At 42.3% G+C, this 23,906-nt stretch overlaps 2 protein-coding genes across 2 annotated transcripts; both read left to right on the forward strand.

Annotated features, from left to right (window-relative positions):
• Positions 1 to 654: 654 nt before the first annotated feature.
• Positions 655 to 14,906, forward strand: LOC134073793 (zinc-binding protein A33-like; the record flags this gene model as incomplete). The annotated part of the gene is made up of 5 exons (XM_062530363.1): positions 655 to 750; positions 7,543 to 7,773; positions 9,284 to 9,306; positions 13,536 to 13,654; positions 14,251 to 14,906. Coding segments are annotated over 5 exons (1,014 nt in total), but the record flags the coding sequence as incomplete, so codon positions are not given.
• A 1,855-nt stretch (positions 14,907 to 16,761) lies between these two features.
• LOC134073791 (zinc-binding protein A33-like) lies at positions 16,762 to 23,511 on the forward strand. The gene is made up of 6 exons (XM_062530362.1): positions 16,762 to 16,975; positions 17,603 to 17,698; positions 18,706 to 18,936; positions 20,786 to 20,808; positions 20,894 to 21,012; positions 21,937 to 23,511. Exons 1-6 carry the CDS (start codon positions 16,970 to 16,972, stop codon positions 22,479 to 22,481), a joined length of 1,020 nt encoding a protein of 339 aa, XP_062386346.1. The 5' UTR covers positions 16,762 to 16,969; the 3' UTR covers positions 22,482 to 23,511.
• The last annotated feature ends 395 nt before the right edge of the window (positions 23,512 to 23,906 follow it).

The raw sequence follows: 23,906 nt of genomic DNA on the forward strand, positions 1-23,906 counted from the left end.
CTCGCGCACACACACACACACACAGCACACACACACACACACACACACGCACACACACACACACACACACACACACACACACACTATATTCTCAGGTCTGTGGTTAATGATTCATGGTTTCATCTGGTAGTCAGTGTATGGGTCCTGTCACAGTCTGGCTCATAAACTGGACAAAATGGGAGAACACAGGAGGGATTGCAGATATCAATTGATAATGTATTTACCAAATAAAGAATAACGCAAGTAACAGTCAGAAAGTCCCAGCCAGCATCTGGCATGGTCTGACAGGCACTAGGCTATGAAGAGCCAGCCTTAATTTAACTCTTTTTGCACTTTTTTCCCCAATCTAGGGCCTTGTAGAAAATCAGTGCCATGCAAACTTGTAATGGTTCAGCCATGCACTCAGGCACCCTACAATGTTTAGGGTGCCTGAGTGAATAATGCTCAAAGATGGCTTCCCAGATAATGTGTCTGCCAAGCTGTAAAAAGTATTTTCAAGGGCTGAAAATAAGACATAGGATTTGAGCATAAATAGTTCACATATACTGTAAGGTCTTAAGAAAATCTGAGCAGCAACAGCCGTATCTGATTTGACACGGAATAACCCATATGAGAATGTCCGCATGTCATACTAAAGTGATTTGTTCATTTCAGGAGGAGCTCAAGGCCAAACTGCAGCCTCTACAGGAGAAGCTGAAGGAGTTTGAGGAAGCTAAAGTTACCTGTGATGAAACAGCTGAGTACATTAAGGTCAGTGTGATCTAGTGTCAAGAGTTCACTGTTGGTAAACATGTACTGTAAGCATCATTTCATAAAGCCTTGGCCAGGAGACCATATTGTCAGGTGGTGTGGAAGAAATAAAAGCAACAAGCAGTCAGTGTTTAAACTGTAAAAACTCTGGATGCAGTTTAGCTTAAAGATCTATACTGAGTCTGAAATAAGGTTTGGTCTTTCTTGTTAGTAGTTTTTTAATCTCTGTGCAGAGAGGTCTCATTTGGCAATCAGGATACAGAAACTAAGTCTGTGCACTCAAGAGACAATAAGTTGTTTCTCACACATTTATACCTTGCATCCCATATAATTTCACCTTCTCTGCACACACATGACTTGGTCAGTAGGCTACAACGAGTTAATTAAGAACCAAGGACATTAAGCACATTTCTATCATCATACAACATGATTTGCCGTCTACACACCAGTTACTGAAACAGAAGTATGAAATAGAGAAGAACTTGAATAACTAGAAATGCAATTCCAAGGAATTACCAGTGCATGAAAATGCAAAAATAGATAGATAATGTAGATATGGTTACTAAGGTGTAGCTAGGGTAAACATGGTGGTTGCATAGTTTACAGAGAGTTGATAGTGTGAAGGTAGACAGTTTAAAGATGAAACATTCCAGTTCTAACTTAACTAATGATTTCTATTCATGTTAAAATGTTGATTAGCTAACTTAGCTAATGATTTCTAGCAGTTACGCTAAAAATGCTTATTATGCTAGCAATGCTAACTTTACTAACAATGCTAACCAGGTTGATTAGCTAACTTAACCGATGATTTCTAGCAGTTATGTTAAAAATGCTAACTATGTTAACAATGCTAACTATGCTAACTAGCTAACTTGCTAGTGAGGACTTTTATTTTGAAACATTTGTTGCTAGGGTATCCATGGTGGCCACTATCAGGAAACAAGAAGTTACTGCAGTATAATCATGTTGGTTGCTATGGAAACGGTCATAAACGCTTAATTTTAATGGTTGCTATGTTGGTTGCTAGGTACATGGAGGTTTCATGTAGTTGACTGGAGGCATAGTGGATGATAACTGACAGTTGGAATGGTTGAACAGTTCAATAGTTGAGTAGTTTCAATGGTTAAATGATTTAATAGTGTATTATTGCAGTGAGGACCTTTATTTTGAAACAGTTGTGGACAGAGGAAGTAGTGAAACAGGATCTGTAGTCTTAATGAGATTGTATGCTTAAAGCCTGAGACAGAAGGTGCCTCTCATAGCGTTTACGCGTCCTCTCTCGCTCCTCACTGATCTACATAAAGAATGATGGAGCGGCAACAATGGGATAGTCTAGCCCTTCTTCTATCTTTCTTTATGTAGATCATTGAGGATCGAGGAGCGAGGGAGGACATATAAACGCTGCTTGAGAGGGACCCACAGTAAATACTTTAAAAGTTGTATGTAGATAGTCTAATTAATGTTGATAGATAGAATGTTTAATGGATGTTGATAGGCAGATTGTTTTATATTGATTGACAGTTTAATGGGTGGATGAGTGAATGGTCTGAAGAAGATGAATGGATAGAAGGTTGGATGGAATGTGCCTTATATTCTTGTTAAGAGAGACACTGATACAGCTCTCTGAGAGTAGTTGACACAGGTGTAATCAATTTAACTGGCTAGTCTTAAGAGAGCCAGAGTACTCTTAAAGCCTGAGACAGAGTAAATAATTTAAAAGTTGAATGTAGATAGTCTAATTAATGTTGATAGACAGAGAGTTTAATGGATGTTGATAGACAGATTGTTTAATAGATGTTGATAGACAGTTTAATGGGTGGATGAGTGAATGGTCTGAAGAAGATGAATGGATAGAATGTTGGATGGAATGTGCCTTATATTCTTGTAGAATGGAGAGACACAGCTCTCTACTGAGAGTAGTGGATACAGATACAGGTGTAATCAATTTAACTGGCTAGTCTTAAGAGAGCCAGCCTGAGACAGAGTAGATTGTTTAAAAGTTCAATGTAGAGCGTCTAATTGATGTTGTTGATAGGCAGACTGTTTAGAATGGGTGGATGAGTGAATGGTTTGAAGAAGATGAATGGATATAAAGTTGGATGGAATTAGGAGGACTTATTTTGATACTGTTGTGCACAGAGGATACAGGGGAACAGAATATGTAGTCTTCAGAGAGGAGCCTGAGAGAAACTGACAGTTGGTGCCCAGGTGGCTGACCAGCTGGGGTAACATTCTAATTGCTGCCGTGATGTCATAATGAGCAATGTTAAGTCTATGGGGGAAATGGTGATAGTTTTTAACTAATAGTTTAAAAAGTATAAAAGTTACAAAGTTGAAAAATACAAAGCACATATGGCATAAGCAAGACCTACGCAACAAAGTTTGAATGAAGTTTCTACGTTAAACGGTTGAAGCTGAATTGCGAGCGTTAGAAGAAGAAGTTTAACTAGAAATGCAATTCCAAGGAATTACCAGTGCATGAAAATGCAAAAATAGATAGATAATGTAGATATGGTTACTAAGGTGTAGCTAGGGTAAACATGGTGGTTGCATAGTTTACAGAGAGTTGATAGTGTGAAGGTAGACAGTTTAAAGATGAAACATTCCAGTTCTAACTTAACTAATGATTTCTATTCATGTTAAAATGTTGATTAGCTAACTTAGCTAATGATTTCTAGCAGTTACGCTAAAAATGCTTATTATGCTAGCAATGCTAACTTTACTAACAATGCTAACCAGGTTGATTAGCTAACTTAACCGATGATTTCTAGCAGTAATGCTAAAAATGCTAACTATGCTAAATTTGCTAACAATGCTAACCAGGTTGATTAGCTAACTTAGTTGATGATTTTTTGCAGTTATGCTAAAAATGCTAACTATGCTAACAATGCTAACTATGCTAACCATGCTAACTAGCTAACTTGCTAGTGAGGACTTTTATTTTGAAACATTTGTTGCTAGGGTATCCATGGTGGCCACTATCAGGAAACAAGAAGTTACTGCAGTATAATCATGTTGGTTGCTATGGAAACGGTCATAAACACTTAATTTTAATGGTTGCTATGTTGGTTGCTAGGTACATGGAGGTTTCATGTAGTTGACTGGAGGCATAGTGGATGATAACTGACAGTTGGAATGGTTGAACAGTTCAATAGTTGAGTAGTTTCAGTGGTTAAATGATTTAATAATGTATTATTGCAGTGAGGACCTTTATTTTGAAACAGTTGTGGACAGAGGAAGTAGTGAAACAGGATCTGTAGTCTTAATGAGATTGTATGCTTATAGCCTGAGACAGAAGGTGCCTCTCATATAGCGTTTACGCGTCCTCTCTCGCTCCTCACTGATCTACATAAAGAATGATGGAGCGGCAACAATGGGATAGTCTAGCCCTTCTTCTATCTTTCTTTATGTAGATTATTGAGGATCGAGGAGCGAGGGAGGACATATAAACGCTGCTTGAGAGGGACCCACAGTAAATACTTTAAAAGTTGTATGTAGATAGTCTAATTAATGTTGATAGACAGAATGTTTAATGGATGTTGATAGGCAGATTGTTTAATAGATATTGATTGACAGTTTAATGGGTGGATGAGTGAATGGTCTGAAGAAGATGAATGGATAGAAGGTTGGATGGAATGTGCCTTATATTCTTGTTAAGAGAGACACTGATACAGCTCTCTGAGAGTAGTTGATACAGGTGTAATCAATTTAACTGGCTAGTCTGAGACAGAGTAAATAATTTAAAAGTTGAATGTAGATAGTCTAATTAATGTTGATAGACAGAGTTTAATGGATGTTGATAGACAGATTGTTTAATAGATGTTGATAGACAGTTTAATGGGTGGATGAGTGAATGGTCTGAAGAAGATGAATGGATAGAATGTTGGATGGAATGTGCCTTATATTCTTGTAGAATGGAGAGACACAGCTCTCTACTGAGAGTAGTGGATACAGATACAGGTGTAATCAATTTAACTGGCTAGTCTTAAGAGAGCCAGCCTGAGACAGAGTAGATTGTTTAAAAGTTCAATGTAGAGCGTCTAATTGATGTTGTTGATAGGCAGACTGTTTAGAATGGGTGGATGAGTGAATGGTTTGAAGAAGATGAATGGATATAAAGTTGGATGGAATTAGGAGGACTTATTTTGATACTGTTGTGCACAGAGGATACAGGGGAACAGAATATGTAGTCTTCAGAGAGGAGCCTGAGAGAAACTGACAGTTGGTGCCCAGGTGGCTGACCAGCTGGGGTAACATTCTAATTGCTGCCGTGATGTCATAATGAGCAATGTTAAGTCTATGGGGGAAATGGTGATAGTTTTTAACTAATAGTTTAAAAAGTATAAAAGTTACAAAGTTGAAAAATACAAAGCACATATGGCATAAGCAAGACCTACGCAACAAAGTTTGAATGAAGTTTCTACGTTAAACGGTTGAAGCTGAATTGCGAGCGTTAGAAGAAGAAGTTTAATAACTAGAAATGCAATTCCAAGGAATTACCAGTGCATGAAAATGCAAAAATTGATAGATAATGTAGATATGGTTACTAAGGTGTAGCTAGGGTAAACATGGTGGTTGCATAGTTTACAGAGAGTTGATAGTGTGAAGGTAGACAGTTTAAAGCTGAAACATTCCCAGTTCTAACTTAACTAATGATTACTATTCATGTTAAAATGTTAACTATGGTAACAATGATAACCAGGTTGATTGGTTAACTTTGCTACTGATTTCATGCAGTAATGGTAAAAATGTTAACTATGCTAACTATGCTCACAGTGTTAACCAGGTTGATTAGCTAACTTAGCTAATGATTTCTAGCAGTTATGCTAAACATGCTAACTATGCTAGCAATGCTAACTATGGTAACAATGCTAACTTAAACTAACAATGCTAACCAGGTTGATTAGCTAACTTAACTGATGATTTCTAGCAATAATGCTAAAAATGCTAACTATGTTAACAATGCTAAAATTGCTAACAATGCTAACCAGGTTGATTAGCTAACTTAGTTGATGTTTTTTGCAGTTATGCTAAAAATGCTAACTATGTTAACTATGCTAACCATGCTAACTTGCTAGTGAGGACTTTTATTTTGAAACATTTGTTGCTAGGGTATCCATGGTGGCCACTATCAGGAAACAAGAAGTTACTGCAGTATAATCATGTTGGTTGCTATGGAAACGGTCATAAACACTTAATTTTAATGGTTGATATATTGGTTGCTAGGTACATGGAGTTTTCGTGTAGTTGACTGGAGGCATAGTTCTAGTTGATAACTGACAGTTGGAATGGTTGAACAGTTAAATAGTTGAGTAGTTACAATGGTTAAATGATTTAATAGTGTATTATTGCAGTGAGGACCTTTATTTTGAAACAGTTGTGGACAAAGGAAGTAGTGAAACAGGATCTGTAGTCTTAATGAGATTGTATGCTTAAAGCCTGAGACAGAAGGTGCCTCTCATATAGTGTTTACGCGTCCTCTCTCGCTCCTCGATCCTCACTGATCTTTCTTTATGTAGATCATTGAGGATCGAGGAGCGAGGGAGGGCATATAAACGCTGCTTGAGAGGCACCCACAGTAAATACTTTAAAAGTTGTATGTAGATAGTCTAATTAATGTTGATAGATAGAATGTTTAATGGATGTTGATAGACAGAGAGTTTAATGGATGTTGATAAACAGTTTAATGGGTGGATGAGTGAATGGTCTGAAGAAGATGAATGGATAGAAAGTTGGATGGAATGTGCCTTATATTCTTGTAGAATGGAGAGACACAGCTCTCTACTGAGAGAGTAGTACAGGTGTAATCAACTTAACTGGCTAGTCTTAAGAGAGCCAGGCCTGAGACAGAGTAGATTGTTTCAAAGTTGAATGTAGATCGTCTAATTGATGTTGATAGGCAGACTGTTTAGAATGGGTGGATGAGTGAATGGTTTGAAGAAGATGAATGGATAGAAAGTTGGATGGAATTAGGAAGACTTATGTTGATACCGTTGATACAGGGGAACAGAAAATGTAGTCTCAAGAGAGCCAGTTTAAAGCCTGAGAGAGAGAGAGAGAGAGAGCTGCTGCACCTGGACTGGCCACCTGGCGTAACATTCTAATTGCTGCCGTGATGTCATAATGAGCAATGTTAAGTCTATGGGGAAATGTTTAATAGTTTTTAATTTACAGTTTAAAAAGTATAAAAGTTACAAAGTTGAAAAATATATTGCACAGGTCTCCTTAGTAAGACCTACGTAACAAAGTTTGAATCAAGTTTCTACGTTAAACGGTTCAAGCTGAATTGCGAGCGTTAGAAGAAGTTGGAATAATAAGAAACCTAGGAAGAACAGTACAGTGCATTTTCATGCACTGTAATAAGAAGCCTAGGAAGAACAGTACAGTGCATTTTCATGCACTGTAATAATAAGAAGCCTAGGAAGAACAGTACAGTGCATTTTCATGCACTGTAATTAGGTTACATGTCATTTCACACAGAAGAATGAATTCACAAAGCAATAGAAGTATCAATTATAAGAAAATGTCTGAACTAGGTTAAGCTTTAAGAGAAGAGTCCATGCAAGAGTGTACAATATTACAGAAATATAAGTATCAAATCAAAGGTTAAATTCCATCTTTGTCATTTTCCCCTCACAGTGGTCACCAGCAAACATCTAGTGCTCTGTTTCTTTCCTCTCTGCCAACTCCCCCAATCTAGGCACAATATTTAAGTCATATTAATCAGTGATACATTCTATATTTGATCAATGTGTGAAACTTCTCTCAGGAAGCTGATGTAATTTTTTTCAGACTCAAACCCAGAATACAGAGAAGCAGATCAAGGAGGAGTTTGAGAGACTTCATCAGTTTCTACGAGATGAAGAGGCAGCCAGGATAGCTGCACTGAAGGAGGAAGAGGAGCAGAAGAGTCAGATGATGAAGGAGAAGATTGAGAAGATGATCAGAGAGATCTCATCTCTTTCAGACTCAATCAGAGCCATAGAGAAGGAGATGGGAGCTGACGACATCACATTCCTGCAGGTAGGACCATCCTCTGTCTGTAAGGGTGTTAGATCTCCAACTCTAATTCAAGTGATACTTAATAACACGTCTGTTTAGGTGAGGTGACCGGCCAGTGCCACCCACCCCCATTCTGCCATGTTTACCTCAATAATCTATGTGCTGATGTGTTGTGAGATGATGTTCTCCTTTGAGGGGATTCTAGATAAGAGAGCAGAACACAATAAGTGGAAAGAACAACAGAGGCCTGAATGATTGAGGATTTTTTAAATATATTGTAGCCTACAAACGATTGTAGAGGATGACCTTGAGAGAGAGAGAGAGAGAGAGAGAGAGAGAGAGAGAGAGACTCACAGCACTCACCAGTTACCTTCACCGTATCCTTCACCGTATCCCTATTGTTTACACAAGCAAGCCCAATATGCTCTAACACATACACACAACAGTAATATCCGGGGAGCATCATTTAAGGATGCAGTTGCAGAAGGCACAACACCTCTACTGTACAGTAGCGTAGCCGTTTCCAGGCCAAGCACCTGAGTGAGTCTGGTGATATCAGGCTCCTGTATGTTCTCCTGATGGGAGTCGTGTGGAGAAGGGGTCGAGGAGGGACTGGGCTCGTGTGCAGCTGCTCTGTGATTGATGGCTTTACTGTTGAGGTCTGATAGTTTGTGGGAGGAGGGTCCAGTTATATTGGATGCAGTATGGGTGACATGTTTGAGTTTGTTTTTATTGGCTGCAGTTCTCATATTGAAGCAGCAGGGGGAGCAGTAGAGGAGAATGGGTTGATGTGCTCTGGTACAGCAGTAGCAGGTGACGGGGGGGGGGGGGTGGGGGGGGTAACAGAAAGGGCTTTGAGTTTGGAGACGGCAGAGAGTCTCTGTTGGCAGCGTTTATGGATGTCAGGGGTGTGTTGATCAAAACCCAGTTTATTGTCCAGAGTGAGTCCTGGGTGTTTGAAACACTCCACCATTTCAGCAGACTGGTAATGAATGCAGGTGGGGTTGTGGGTGATGCCATGGGCTGTTCTGTGTGTTCTGGGGGTGTTGATGAGGAGTTCTTTGGTTGGAGTTGAACAAGTGAGAGTCATGACACACATCCAAACAAGCTCAGACAAGGTATACACACAACATTAAAGCAGCTTATGTCAAACCCCCTCATCATACACACTGACCCCTCTTCACTAGGTAGACTGTTTGCTACCACATCATTAGTTCATGCCATTGGCATCCATGCTACATAGCCGTAATCAATAAAGTGAAATCAAGAAACAAATAGATCTGATCAACATCGGTGCGAGACATACTGCAGTGTGTGTGTGTGTGTGTGTGTGTGTGTGTGTGTGTGTGTGTGTGTGTGTGTGTGTGTGTGTGTGTGTGTGTGTGTGTGTGTGTGTGTGTGTGTGTGTGTGTGTGTGTGTGTGTGTGTGTGTGTGTGGGATGTTTAAATGTTCAAAATGATGTACGATGTAGCAAAACCTTAGACCCTAATTATGGCAATGATGTTTACTTTCTCTTTCCTTATGTTCCAGAACTACAAGAGCACAGTGGAAAGGTGAGTGATCTGCCTTCTGTCTCTCTCTTCTCTGTGTTTCTGAACCAGGGCTGTAGGCTACACTGCGAGCAGCTCGTCGCAAATGCGAGTAAATATATATTAGTGCTAATTGAAAATATTAAATGGGAGCACAGGTACGAGTACTGAATTCAACCCTTTTATTCACATTTTGCTCCTAAAAATCCACACCAAGTGGATCAAAGTATAGGCTAGTACAATTTTCGCGCATCTGTATACAAATGTCATAGTTGACAACTCTAACGCTTGTAGGATTCTTTAGTGGTTTGCGTTGTGTTTCGGTAAATGTTCTAATGTCTGAATTGAAGTTGGTCAATAAAGCTTGACGGCTGGATCAGGATCGGCGATTGAATGATGATTTATTGTAGTGGGTACAATAGGTGAATAACAGAACACAGGCTAAGTCTCGAACAGTAAAACCGAACAGAGTCTAACTCCTTGTAGTTGCTATCAAAACGTGGCGCACAGTATCTCCGAGTAAGATGCTGCAGGCTTGGCTTCTCGATCCGTCTCCCAGTCACATCCTTAGCACAAGTTTAGTTATACACTCTAACAGGAATCATATCCACGTAAACGTGGCAACAAGTGGAAAAACACAGCTCTGACCCAGATACAATGGCTCCGGCCCTCGGCCCATGTTATCACACATATCTGGATGTTCTGAGCTACAAGGCCTTCTCTGACGTAAACATGGCCAACTGCGCATCTAATATCAGAGCTTAAAGAATCCCATTCTATGGTGAACACATCAGACTACATTAAAAGTACCCCAGAATCCAACAGTCCCCCCTCTTGATCAATCAAAAAACACAGATTTTTGTACCGATCACACAATAATAAAAAAGGGGTCTGACGTGTTCCAATAAAAACAAAAAAACAGATAAACAAACAAACACAGCATTACTTCTCAAACATTCTGATGAAAAGGAAAAGAATGTAGGCACCTTGAAAGAAAAACATAAAAACTGATTCTGTTACTGATAATTATCTCACATTTAAAAAACAAAAGAAAGAAAATAAGAAGGAATTGAAGAGTTGTGTATGAATGTAGGCAGTGATTGTGTTTGGGTTTGTGATGATGGAGTGGATGAGATGAAGATGGAGTTGTGTATGAGTGTAGTGATTGGTGTATGAGGTGGAATTACAGTATGTATATGCTGCGTGGTAAGTGAGTGATGTGTGAGTATCAGTGAGTGCTTTGGGGAGAAGTCCAGGAAATTGGCAGGCAACAGTTCAGTTCAAAGGCAAAGGCAAAGTCTCTGTCTGTCCTGGGTGATGACTGTGGCTTCCAGTAATCTCATGGGCACATGTGGGAAGGAAATGAGAGCAGTATCAGTTGGGGGATAGTCATAGTGTAGTGAGATAACCATATGATTTCATATTTATAAATTTAACTAAATAGCCTCCAATTAAGACTAATACCATCAATTATCTCTGATCAATTGTAATATTTATCGTTACTCATAATTAATCATATGAATAAGAAATAATGAATAAAAAACAAAAATCAGCAGTAATCACTTATAATGGTAATAACAAAAGGTTATAGACTTGTCCAAGCCTATTGCTTCTCTAAACATGAGTTTGTGTCAAGAAGAGTCAAGAGGCAACGCTCTGGGCAGGCTCGGTTTTACAGAAGATCCTACGCTAAGATGCCTATCTTTCCAGGTTTTGATCTTCCCTCCCGTGAAAATAAAAAACACCCAAAGTAAAGTCTTCCGGGGAATCTTCCTCCCTAGTCTCGCCTCACCTTAAAAAAGAAAATCGGCGGAAATCAGATAGAATTCGTACCCTGCCCGGGCATGTCATGTTATAGGAGGATCAACTAATTTGCAGTGTCTAAGTTGCAATGTCTTTCACAAGAACTTTGGCAGTGTGTAGTGCAGTTCTGGACCGTGCTGGCTGGAGAACTTGCACAGGACAATCAGAACATCTCAGTAGCCTTTGCACTTGGGAAGCGTGATGTAGTCTATCTGAAGAACTCTGAAAGGTCCTGGTGGAGCCGGTGTCTTCAGCCTTGGCAGCTTAACCTTCCTGTCATGGTTGTTCTGGCGACAGGTGACACACCGTCTAACGATGTCTTTGGCCACTGCTGTAAACTTTGGAGACCACCAGACCTGAATCTGTTCCTCATCTTCTTCACTCCCACGTGTCCAAGCGAATGAATTTGCGCTGCCATATATGGCAGAAGACTTTCTGGAGCCACTGTTCGTGATCCAAACCTCCACAAGTTGTCATCATGGAGCTTCGCCGCATTTTCAATCCACGTCCACTTTTCTTCTCGGCTTGCACTGTTCTGCATGTCCACGATGTTGACCAAACATTCCTGTTTTCCTTCCTCAGAGTTTTCCTTGACCTCCTTTGGTGTTTGCTTGATCTTCTTTGTCACTCTTCTCATGCTTTTCTCATCGTCCTTTTCAAAAAATGTCCTGTTACCGTTAGATCCGTCCATGTTTCCATTTCCATGTCCATTATCATTGTCGTTGTCGTAGTCGTTGTCATCCTCATCCGAGCCATCATCTCTCCTCCGATCGCTTGACTCGTCTTGGCGGCCTCTGTATGGACGCTTTGGTTTTCCCCAGCAATCCTTTTTCCAGTGTCCCACTTTCCCACAGTTGTAGCACCTTGCTTTCTTCCCTCTTGTCTCTCTGCCATCCCTCTTGTAGGCATTCAGGTTTCTTATCTTCACCCCTGTGTCGCGGGCTACTCTGATAGCACAGGTGACAACTTGATGGAAATCGATGATGGAATCCTCCAAGTTGTGGAAAATGAGCCTGACTCCCCTCTGAATCTCAGGCAGCAAGCCCTGGAGATATTGACTCTTCAGGGGCCTCTCAGTGGCTGCTGAAATGGTGTGGGAGTCGTGATTCATTCCACCATATTGCTGGTAAGCCTCAACAAATCGGTTCCCATAGGCGTCCACAGACTCCCCTTCTTGTTGTAGAACGGCAGTAACTCTGGACCAGTCGACCGTTGATCTGGATTGTTGTCGTAGCCACTGGCGAATTTCTTCCCAACCGGCCTCCAGGCCCAGCTGGTTTTCTCCTAATGCTGTCATGACTGTAGTCCGGAGCAATTCTCTCTCCTTCACGTTCATCACACGGTGCAGGATCTTCAGGGCGTCCAGTGGATGCAGGTCTCTCATCTCCTTAAGTTCTTTTATCTTCACCCAGGTACCCCGTCCTGGGTCCCGAGGGTGTTGCACAGCCTTAGACCACTTCTCAATTTCGTCGGCTCTCGCTGGCTGGTTGTACCCAGACACACCGTCGGCGTGGCAATGGTGCGCACAGGGCATATCAGTGCCTCGTCCACTGATTCGTCCCAGACATCCCATCCGTCCACGCCTGGAGTGGCCTTCTTCTTCTTTGGGACAGCACCTCTCTGGGCAGTCGTTGATGTGGATGCGCCCTCATTCGCTGGTTCTGGTGGGGCTTGTGGGGCTGGTACTGGTGGCACATATGCTGGGTTGACAGCAGGTGGCACATATGCTGGGTTGACAGCAGGTGGCGCTGGTAACAGCATGGATGGAGTTGGAGTAGGTGCTGATGCTGCGGCTGGTGCGGCTGGTGCTGTGGCTGGTACCTGATGGTAGGCCAGGTGGGGTGGAGCCGTCTGAGGGCAATGGATTGCGAATGGATTGGATTTTGAGAATGGAGTGCAGAAGCCAGAGGCTGCGGATGGGGCCACAATGATTTGTTTGGTGTCCCCTGGTGGTGGTTGGTGGTAGTAGTCCTGGGGGGAGCTGTTCTTCGGCCCAAAAGACATGACAGCAGGATAACTTCCGATGAAACTACTCTCAGTCAAGTCCACAGGGTCAGTAAGCTCCATTGCACTTTCAGAAGCCCCCACCATTGGCGGTGGCGCTGTTGTGCCCTGACCAGGCAATTCCGGATAGAGGCGGGTGCTTGATTGTTGCCCATCACACCCCTCGCCCACATGGAATGACGCAAATGGGAGGATCTGGGCCCTCCCAACCGAGTGGGGCTTCCCTGCCATTCTTCCTCGCCTCAGTCCATTTTTTTCCAGCAACAAGTCTGCTTCCCTGAGCTGTTCCACCAAATCACGCTTCTCTGTCTCACCTCTCCAAATCCTCTCTCTGAGTTCTGTCTCCAACTCTTTTTTCGTTGTGTGCTCCTAGTGAAAAAGCTTAGCGTACAGCCCTGTTCTGAACCCAAACCCACAGCAGCGCTGACTCCTGAATGTTATTCCAGAGCCCAGTGCACACTGCAGGATCCAGAGAGGGTTTCAGGAGCTCTGATCAATGTGGCAAAGCACCTGGGCAACCTGAAGTTCAGAGTCTGGGAGAAGATGCAGGAGACTGTTCAGTACAGTGAGTGCACACACAGACACAGACACAGACACAGACACACACACACACACACACACACACACACACAGACACAGACACAGACACAGACACAGACACAGACACAGACACAGACACACACACACACACACACACACACACACACACACACACACACACACACACACACACACACACACACACACACACACACAGACACACACACACAATCACTCTTCCACTCATCTCATAAAAAACACACACGATAACTTCAGTACATGAAATGTCTGCTGGATGGATGGATGGATGGAGGGAGGGAGGGAGGGAGGGATGGATGGATGGAGGGAGAACATTCATGATCCCCCTCTCACAAAGAAGCCATAGGGACACAGAAACAGACCATAATAGAAAGATGGATGGATATCTGGGCAGATGGATGGATGAGAATGTGCTGAAAAAGTGGTAGAAACACAACTAGATTGGTTGATTCCTGTGTCATTCCACCCCCTTGTAGTCACACTTAACATCACTCATTCCTATTCATAATGACCATCATTCACATCCTCATCATCACGCATCACTCAGTGTTCAGCTCATGTGTGTGTTCTTTCTCTCTGCAGCTCCTGTGACTCTGGATCCCAACACTGCAAACCCACATCTCATCCTGTCTGAGGATCTGACCAGTGTGAGATATGGTGATGAGGTGCAGCAGCTTCCTGATAACCCAGAGAGATTTGATACGTATGGCAGTGTCCTGGGCTCTGAGGGCTTTAACTCAGGGACTCACTGCTGGGATGTGGAGGTTGGAGAGAACACATTGTGGGAGGTGGGTGTGAAGGCAGAGTCGGCCCAGAGGAAGGGAAAGTACACCTATGGTGTGAGTGGAGAGTGGTATGTGTTGTATAAAGATGGTGAATATGTAGCAGGTGCTCCTCCTCAGCCTGCCACTCGCCTCACAGTGCAGCAGAAACCCCAGAGGATCAGAGTGCAGCTGGACTGGGACAGAGGAGAGCTCTCATTCTCTAACCCTGATAATAACACACACCTACACACTCTCACACACACTTTCACTGAGAGAGTGTTTCCATACTTAAACACTCCAAAACCCCTTCCTCTGAGGATCCTCCCAGTGAAGGCCTCAGTAAGAGTAGAACAGCACAGTTAACTGATTCTGCCTCTTCACCAGAACTGACTAACAGAGAGGGAAACTGGAGAAAACTGTATGATAAAAAACAAGGCCAAGTGAACACTGCACCACCACCTCATATAATGTAAAGCTGAACTGCTGTGTTTTAAATGAGTGAAGACTGAAATAAACCGCCACATGTGATCATGTGAGTTTGTCCTTTTGGTTTATTGATTTGTTTTAAATTAGCCAAACTCCTCTGTCTGATATGAGGTCATAATACGTACACATCTTTAAACATGTATTGATATTATGATGAATATGCCATGATCATTTGTAGCTACATTACATTACTGCCACCAACACATCACACTATCACACACTTTTTTTTTTTACTGTAAACATTATTTGCAAGGCAAGGTACAAATGACCTGGTGGTCATTGTCTGTAATTGCACTGCGGAATACACATTGCACTTCTTTAATAAAAAGCAAGAGCATCACTTGATACAATCCCTGATGTGCTGAACAGCAGTAACTCCAACCTGCTCTTCTTGACCTTGACCGTGTGTGTGTGTGTGTGTGTGTGTGTGTGTGTGTACCAGGCTCTCTTTGTACATAAGACATTGTTCTAATTGTCTTGCCTGTGAAAGAGCATGTGCTAAGACCACAGGTGTGAGAGCAGGTGACACAGGTGAGTGTGTTGGGTGTGGTGGTGGAGTCCTGTATCAGGTGTGTGAGCAGGTAACACAGGTGAGTGTGTTGGGTGTGCTGGTGGAGTCCTGTGGCAGGTGTGTGAGCAGGTAACACAGGTGAGTGTGTTGGGTGTGCTGGTGGAGTCCTGTGGCAGGTGTGTGAGCAGGTAACACAGGTGAGTGTGTTGGGTGTGCTGGTGGAGTCCTGTGGCAGACTTACTGATAGGAACTTTATTTCATTAGAGTGTAACAGTATATCTGTGTGTATTACTGTCCATGTTTTCCAGTTGGGGGGTAATTTTGAGACACTTTAGGGGGAGAACGAGCTAGCTACGAAGTTTTCATTCAGTGTGTATGATGCCGCCATTTCATCCTCGTGTACTACATGATTAAGTTGGTTTTCTTTTGTGTTAGGCATTGTATGGATGACGATGTGCTCTGCTCCTTCTATGTTTCATTATACACAGGTATGTGCTAATAAGGTGTACTGTAGTCACAAGTTATTTGTATATTCATTCAGTAAGTCAGTTGCTGTTAAACTTGACCGAGAGAGGCATTGTATGGATGACGATGTGCTCTGCTCCTTCTATGTTTCATTATACACAGAATAAATCTGTCAATGGTCCATGAGTGTCCCGTGTCCAGCTCCACATTGTGCACAACACATCGCAGAGTAGTCGAGGCAGCGCAGGGCCATGCTACACCCGTTACATATGTACTGTAACACCTGTTCTGTGTACACTTGTATATCATTTAATATGAATTATATTTAGAGATGTCACTTCCAGAGGGGCTGAAAGATGAATACTGTCATCTTCTAGTGGTGGTTATTTTGTAACTACACACTCTCCTAGTTATTGTAACTACACACTGATGTTTCGGCACTGGGCCTTCATCAGAGTGAATTCTTCTTCACTCTGACGAAGGCCTGGTGGCAAAATGTCAGTACATATTAGTCAAATAAAAGTGGCGATCCCATGGTGTTGGGACTGACCAATCAGCTCTTTACTCTCTTCTAGATACTTCTAGATCCCTCCCTAACTCATGTTCTGAAGCTCAGTTACAGACGGCTGCTCTGTTCTCCATTACAGCTGAACAACTACTCTGGTACGTGATAGATTAGGGACAACATGAAGGAGTACTTACATTGGTTATGTTAGTAATCTTATAGACATTAGGATTCTTGCAAGGTTAAGTAGAAATACCACAATGACTCAGTAGAGACTGTAGATTTCTGTAGCCTGTGAATGTGAAAGTAAAGTCTGTCGACTGGCCATAACGTCAGGGGAGCTTGTATAGCCTTGTAGCTGGAGTCTTGTCTATTCTAGTTCTAGTTTTAAAGAACCTGTGTGAGGCTTACCTGCAAGAGAGAGATCAGACACTCGTACTCTGCAAGGAGCACAAGAGGAAACTGGAGCTCTTCTGTCAGGATGATCAGGAGCTTGTGTGCCTGGTGTGTCGAGACTCAAAATTACACAAAACTCACAACTTCAGTCCTGCTGGAGAAGCAGCCTCTGAGATGAAGGTAAGACTCTTCAGTCACAGACTGCAGCACCTTCTTGCATGTCCTCTCTCTACAGGAGATGCCCCCTTACACTTTACTGCCCAGCCATTATGGGGCACTCTGTAGTTTTATGTCTGTGTAGTTTGTACCACTTCAATTTGCTGCATAGATTAAATGATTATGTATCTCATCTAGTCACATGATCACAAATATGTTTATAGTAGCATGTGCGCACACACACCTACACTACACACACATACACTACACACACACACACACACACACACACACACACACACACACACACACACACACACACACACACACACACAGGCACACACACACAGGCACACACTCAGGCACCCTACAATGTTTAGGGTGCCTGAGTGAACAATACCTGTATTAATGCTCAAAGATGGCTTCCCAGATAATGTGTCTGCCAAGCTGTAAAAAGTATTTTCAAGGGCTGAAAATAAGACATAGGATTTGAACATAGATATTTCACAGGCCTTGGTTTTGGTACCCGTACTTGACATATACTGTAAGGTCTTAAGAAAATCTGAGCAGCAACAGCCGTATCTGATTTGACACGGAATTACCCGTATGAGAATGTCCGCACGTAATACTAAAGTGATTTGTTAATTTCAGGAGGAGCTCAAGGCCAAACTGCAGCCTCTACAGGAGAAACTGAAGGAGTTTGAGGAAGCTAAAGTTACCTGTGATGAAACAGCTGAGTACATTAAGGTCAGTGTGATCTAGTGTCATAAGAGTTCACTGTTTGTATACATGTACTGTAAGCATCATTTCATAAAGCCTTGGCCAGGAGACCATATTGTCAGGTGGTGTGGAAGAAATAAAAGCAACAAACAGTCAGTGTTTAAACTGTAAAAACTGTGGACGCAGTTTAGCTCCGTTTTTCTCTTGGCATGACAGGATGAACTCAACTCCTTTGAATGTTTATATTTCAGTAATATGACGTTCAATTCATTAGATATATCGTTTTGAAGGTTGATTATGCCCCTTCCTGAAAATGTTATAACTATGATTTTGAAAATTTGGACAATGTGACTGATTTCGCCGTGGAAGGTCACAAATAAGGTTTGGTCTTTCTTGTTAGTACTTTATTAATCTCTGTGCAGAGAGGTCTCATTTGGCAATCAGGATACAGAAGCAAAGTCTGTGCACTCAAGAGACAATAAGTTGTTTCTCACACACACACACATTTATACCTTGCATCACATATCATTGCATCATTGTATTATTACACCTGCTCTGCACACACACATGACTTGGTCAGTAGGCTACAATGAGTTAATTAAGAACCAAGGACATTAAGAACATTTCTATCGTCATTCAACACATGATTTGCCGTCTACACACGAGTTACTGAAACAAAACTATGAAATAAAGAAGAACTGGAATAATTAGGTTAATTTCCCACAGAAGAAATAATTCACAAAGCAATAGAAGTATCAATTCTAAGAAAAATTATGAATAGGTTAAGCTTTAAGAGAAGAGTCCATGCAAGAGTGTACGATCTTACAGAAACATAAGTATCAAATCAAAGGTTAAATTCCATCTTTGTCATTTTCCCCTTACAGTGGTCACCAGCAAACATATAGTGCTTTGTTTCTTTCCTCTCTGCCAACTCCCCCAATCTAGGCACACTATTTAAGTCATATTAATCAATATCTTCTATATTTTATCAATGTGTGAAACTTCTCTCAAGAAGCTGATGTAATTTTATTCAGACTCAAACCCTGAATACAGAGAAGCAGATCAAGGTGGAGTTTGAGAAGCTTCACCAGTTTCTCCGAGATGAAGAGGCAGCCAGGATAGCTGCACTGATGGAGGAAGAGGAGCAGAAGAGTCAGATGATGAAGGAGCAGATTGAGAAGATGAGCAGAGAGATCTCATCTCTTTCAGACTCAATCAGAGCCATAGAGGAGGAGATGGGAGCTAATGACATCATATTCCTGCAGGTAGGACCATCCTCTGTCTGTAGGGGTGTTGGATCTCCAACTCTAACTCCAGTGATAATTAATAACATGTCTGTTTAGTTGAGGTGACCCACATTCTATCATGTTTTGCCGCAATAATCTGTGTGCTGATGTGCCCATGCAAGCCCATGCTCTAACACATAGCAACATTGCATCATTTAAGGATGCATTTGCAGAAGGCACAACACCTCTACTGCAGTGTAGCCGTTTCCAGGCCAAGCACCTGAGTGGGTCTGGTGATATCAGGCTCCTGTATGTTCTCCTGATGGCAGTCGTGTGCAGAAGGGGTTGAGGGGGGACTGGGCTCGTGTGCAGCTGCGCCGTGCTCTGTGATTGGTGCCTTTACTGTTGAGATCTGGTTAGGGGAGGGGATGCCAGTTATATTGGATGCAGTATGGATGACATGTTTGAGTTTGTTTTTATTGGCTGCAGTTCTCATACTGAAGCAGCAGGGGGAGCAGTAGAGGAGAATGGGTTGATTTGTTCTGGTACAGCAGTAGCAGGTGACGGGGGGCAACAGAAAGAGCTTTGGGTTTGGAGACGACAGAGAGTCTCTGTTGGCAGCGTTTATGGATGTCAGGGGTGTGTTGATCAAAACCCAGCTTATTGTCCAGAGTGAGCCCTGGGTGTTTGAAACACTCCACCATTTCAGCAGATTGGTTATGAATGCAGGTGGGGTTGTGGGTGATGTCATGGGCTGTTCTGTGTGTTCTGGGGGTGTTGATGAGGAGTTCTTTGCTTTGGTTGGAGTTGGACAAGTGAGAGTCATGACACTGACACACATACAAACAATCTCAGACAAAGCTACACACAACATTAAATCAGCTTATGTCAAACCCCCTCATCATACACACTGACCCTTCTTCACTAGGTAGAGTTTGTTTGCTACCACATCATTAGTTCATGCCATTGGCATCCATGCTACATGTAGCCGTAATCAATAAAGTGATCATCAAGAAACAAATAGATCTGATCATGAAGACATACTGCAGTGTGCTCAGTGTGTGTGTGTGTGTGTGTGTGTGTGTGTGTGTGTGTGTGTGTGTGTGTGACAGGATGACATGACAGGATTGTGGACATTATATCAAAAAGTATACCTTCCATCTTCCCACCTACAGTGTCTAACTGCTTTGTTAAGCCCCAAATGTTCTCTTTGTGTCATGCGGAGATGCCTGTGTTTGATACTGATGCCACCCGACCTGATATTATTGTCATTGATGAGAGCAATGAGAATGTATTCATACTGGAAGTAGGATGTTGTTTTGACCCATGTCTTGAGGAAGCCTATTTAACAAAGCTTGTGAAATACCAGCCTCTTGTACAGCAGATCTGTAGTTTTGGATATAAATGCCAATATGTTGTGCTCATATTTGGAAGTTTGGGCCATGTACATAAGCTTGTCACTAGAGGACTCAGGATGGTGGGATTTACAAAAGTGAAAGCAAAACAACTCTCTAAGTACTGTTCAATCTCTTCCATTATTGGAAGTCGCCACATTTGGAGAAGGAGGTGTTGTGTATACCCTTAACACTACTGTACTGAGCCTGGTTGTTGTCAGCAGAACCACATGACTGAATCTTGTCTGAGCAATTATTGCATCTGTCAAATTTGTATCCTTATGTGATATTTATTCTTAATTGTGGATACAAATAAAGAAGTAAACTGTGTGTGTGTGTGTGTGTATTTGCATGTGTGTGCGTGGGGGGGAGTGTGAAACAGTGCTGTGTGTAGGATATTTAAATGCTCAAAATTGACCAAAATGTAGCAAAAACCCTTAGAGCTTAATTATAGCAATAATGTGTAATCTACTTTATCTTTCCTTATGTTCCAGAACTACAAGAGCACAGTGGAAAGGTGAGTGATCTGCCTCCAGTCTCTCTCTTCTCTGTGGTTCTGATCCCAAACCCACAGCAGCACTGACTCCTGAATGTTATTCCAGAGCCCAGTGCACACTGCAGGATCCAGAGAGGGTTTCAGGAGCTCTGATCAATGTGGCAAAGCACCTGGGCAACCTGAAGTTCAGAGTCTGGGAGAAGATGCAGGAGACTGTTCAGTACAGTGAGTGAAACACACACACACACACACACACACACACACACACACACACACACAAACACACACACACACACACACACACACACACACACACACACACACACACACACACACACACACACACACACACACACACACACACACACACGAGCGCATGCACAGATCTGGTCCTGGTAGCTGCTGAATGTGCCAGAGTCTGACAGCAGAGATCGTGAGTGCAAAAGCACACACACACTCTCTCTCTCATGCAAGCATGAACACACACACACACACACACACACACACACACACACACATACTGTACATACACTTACACATCCTCTCTCTCTCTCTCTCTCTCTCTCTCTCTTTCTCTCACACAAACACACACACACACACACACACACACACACATTCACTGTCTCTCTCTCTCTCACACACACACACACACACACACACACACACACACACACACACACACACACTCACACACACACACAAACATTCACTGTCACTCTTCCACTCATCTCATAAAAAACACACATGATAACTTCAGTACATGAAATGCCTGATGGATGGATGGATGGATGGAGGGATGACATTCCTGATCCCCCTCTCACAAAGACGCCATAGGGGCACAGAAACAGACCAATAGGAAGATGGAGGGATGAGAATGTGCTGAAAGAGTGGTAGAAACACAACAAAATAGTTTGGTTGATTCCTGTCATTCCACCCCTATAGTCGTAGTCACACTTCACATCCTCATCACATCACTCAGTCCTATTACTGTAATAATGACCATCATTCACATCCTCATCACTCAATCCTATTGATAATGACCATCATTCACATCCTCATCACTCAGTCCTATTGATAATGACCATAATTCGCATCCTCATCACGCACCACTCAGTGTTCAGCTCATGTGTGTGTTCTTTCTCTCTGCAGCTCCTGTGACTCTGGATCCCAACACTGCACACCCAAAACTCATCCTGTCTGAGGATCTGACCAGTGTGAGATGTGGTGATGTGAGACAGCAGCTTCCTGATAACCCAGAGAGATTTGATACGTATGGCAGTGTGCTGGGCTCTGAGGGCTTTAACTCAGGGACTCACTGCTGGGATGTGGAGGTTGGAGAGAACACATACTGGGATGTGGGTGTGAAGGCAGAGTCGACCCAGAGGAAGGGAGTATATGGCTGTGGTGTGAGTGGAGAGTGGACTGTGTATTATAAAGATGGTAAATATGGAGCAGGTGCTGCACCACAGCCTGACACTCTCCTCACAGTGCAGCAGAAACTCCAGAGGATCAGAGTGCAGCTGGACTGGGACAGAGGAGAGCTGTCATTCTCTAACCCTGATAATAACACACACCTACACACTCTCACACACACTTTCACTGAGAAAGTGTTTCCATTCCTTAATGGCTGTAAGGTGTCTCCTCTGAGGATCCTCCCAGTGAAGGCCTCAGTAAGAGTAGAGCAGCACAGATAGAGCTGATTCTGCCTCTTCACCAGAACTGATTCACAGAGAGGGAAGCTTGAGAAAACTGTATGATAAAAACAAGGCCAAGTGAACACTGCACTAGTGCCCCCTCATATGATAATGTGAAGCTGAACTGCTGTGTTTTAAATGAGTGAAGACTTAGATAAACTTAAATAAACTGATCATGTGATTTTTACCTTTTGTTTTATTGATTTGTTTTAATTCAGAGGATCAGAGTGCAGCTGGACTGGGGCAGAGGAGAGCTGTCATTCTCTGATCCTGATAATAATACACTCCTACACACTTTCACACACACTTTCACTGAGAGTGTTTCCATTCTTTAATAGTGGTGTATTTCCTCTGAGTGTTGTAGCAGTGAAGGCCTCTTTGTCAGTACAGCAGCCCAGTTAGAGCAGAAACTGTCTTTGTCTGAACAAGAGCTGACATGCAGAGATGGATGGAGACATTTGATTGTCAGTCATGAGTCACTCACACAGTAACTACAGTCAATCTAATATCTGACCTCCGAGGCATTGTCCTCTGGGTACTTTAATTGAATTTCTGATATTCTGTGCTTAGACTCCTCTGAAACAACTGCTGATTTTCTATGATTTATAACACTAGGTTTGTTATCCAGGTCTGTGTTTCTACACTGCTGCCACAAGCACATCAAAATATCAGATCAGTAAATTGTAATAATTCCTTAATACTTAATAAGGTTTTATCACTTGCGCTCAATCGGACTCGCGGCACCTTGACCAGCATCTGTTGCACACGGCGGCGCAACCAACACACACTTCATGCTCTATAAATGAATGAACATAACCAAATACTTCAACACTTTCGTTCACCGTGTGTATTATCATGTGTATTTCATAAACATTTAACCTCTCCAGTGATAAACAGCAATTAAACCACCCTCCCCTCCCACAGCCTTTCAAATCTTTATTCTGTGGATCTGTTACAAAATGATGTGGACATTTCTGTTGAGTCTCTCCTGTTTAGAGCTTAGCTCATTTAGAGGGCCATGTGGTGGACATTGTTGCAAGGCAATGAGCACTTTACACATTGCAACAGTGATATGGTATTTGCTACACACATTAAAATAAAATAAAAATATTTTTTATTCTCACGGCTATGCATATGTAACACTTGTTATGTGTACACTTGTATATAATTTAATATGAGTTATATTTCAATTCAATTCAATTCAATTCAATTCATTTTTTCAATTCAATTCAATTTCAATTCAAGGATGCTTTATTGGCATGACAAACAAGACATTAGAGATGTCAAATGGATATTTAGAGATGTCACTTCCAGAGGGGCTGAAAGATGAATACTGCCATCTAGTGGTGGTTATTTTGTAACTACACACTCTCCTAGTTATTGTGTGAGTACACACTGACGTTTCGGCACTCAGGCCTTCGGTTC

The sequence above is a fragment of the Sardina pilchardus genome, unplaced genomic scaffold (genome assembly GCF_963854185.1).
Source record: "Sardina pilchardus unplaced genomic scaffold, fSarPil1.1 HAP1_SCAFFOLD_227, whole genome shotgun sequence".
NCBI classification, from domain to species: domain Eukaryota; kingdom Metazoa; phylum Chordata; class Actinopteri; order Clupeiformes; family Clupeidae; genus Sardina; species Sardina pilchardus.

What these genes read in the sequence shown, in the direction of transcription:
- LOC134073791 (XM_062530362.1), top strand. An exon ending in TACAAGAGCACAGTGGAAAG is followed by an intron (nt 20,809 to 20,893) that starts GTGAGTGATCTG and finishes ATGTTATTCCAG; the next exon opens with AGCCCAGTGCACACTGCAGG. An exon ending in GCAGGAGACTGTTCAGTACA is followed by an intron (nt 21,013 to 21,936) that starts GTGAGTGAAACA and finishes TTCTCTCTGCAG; the next exon opens with CTCCTGTGACTCTGGATCCC.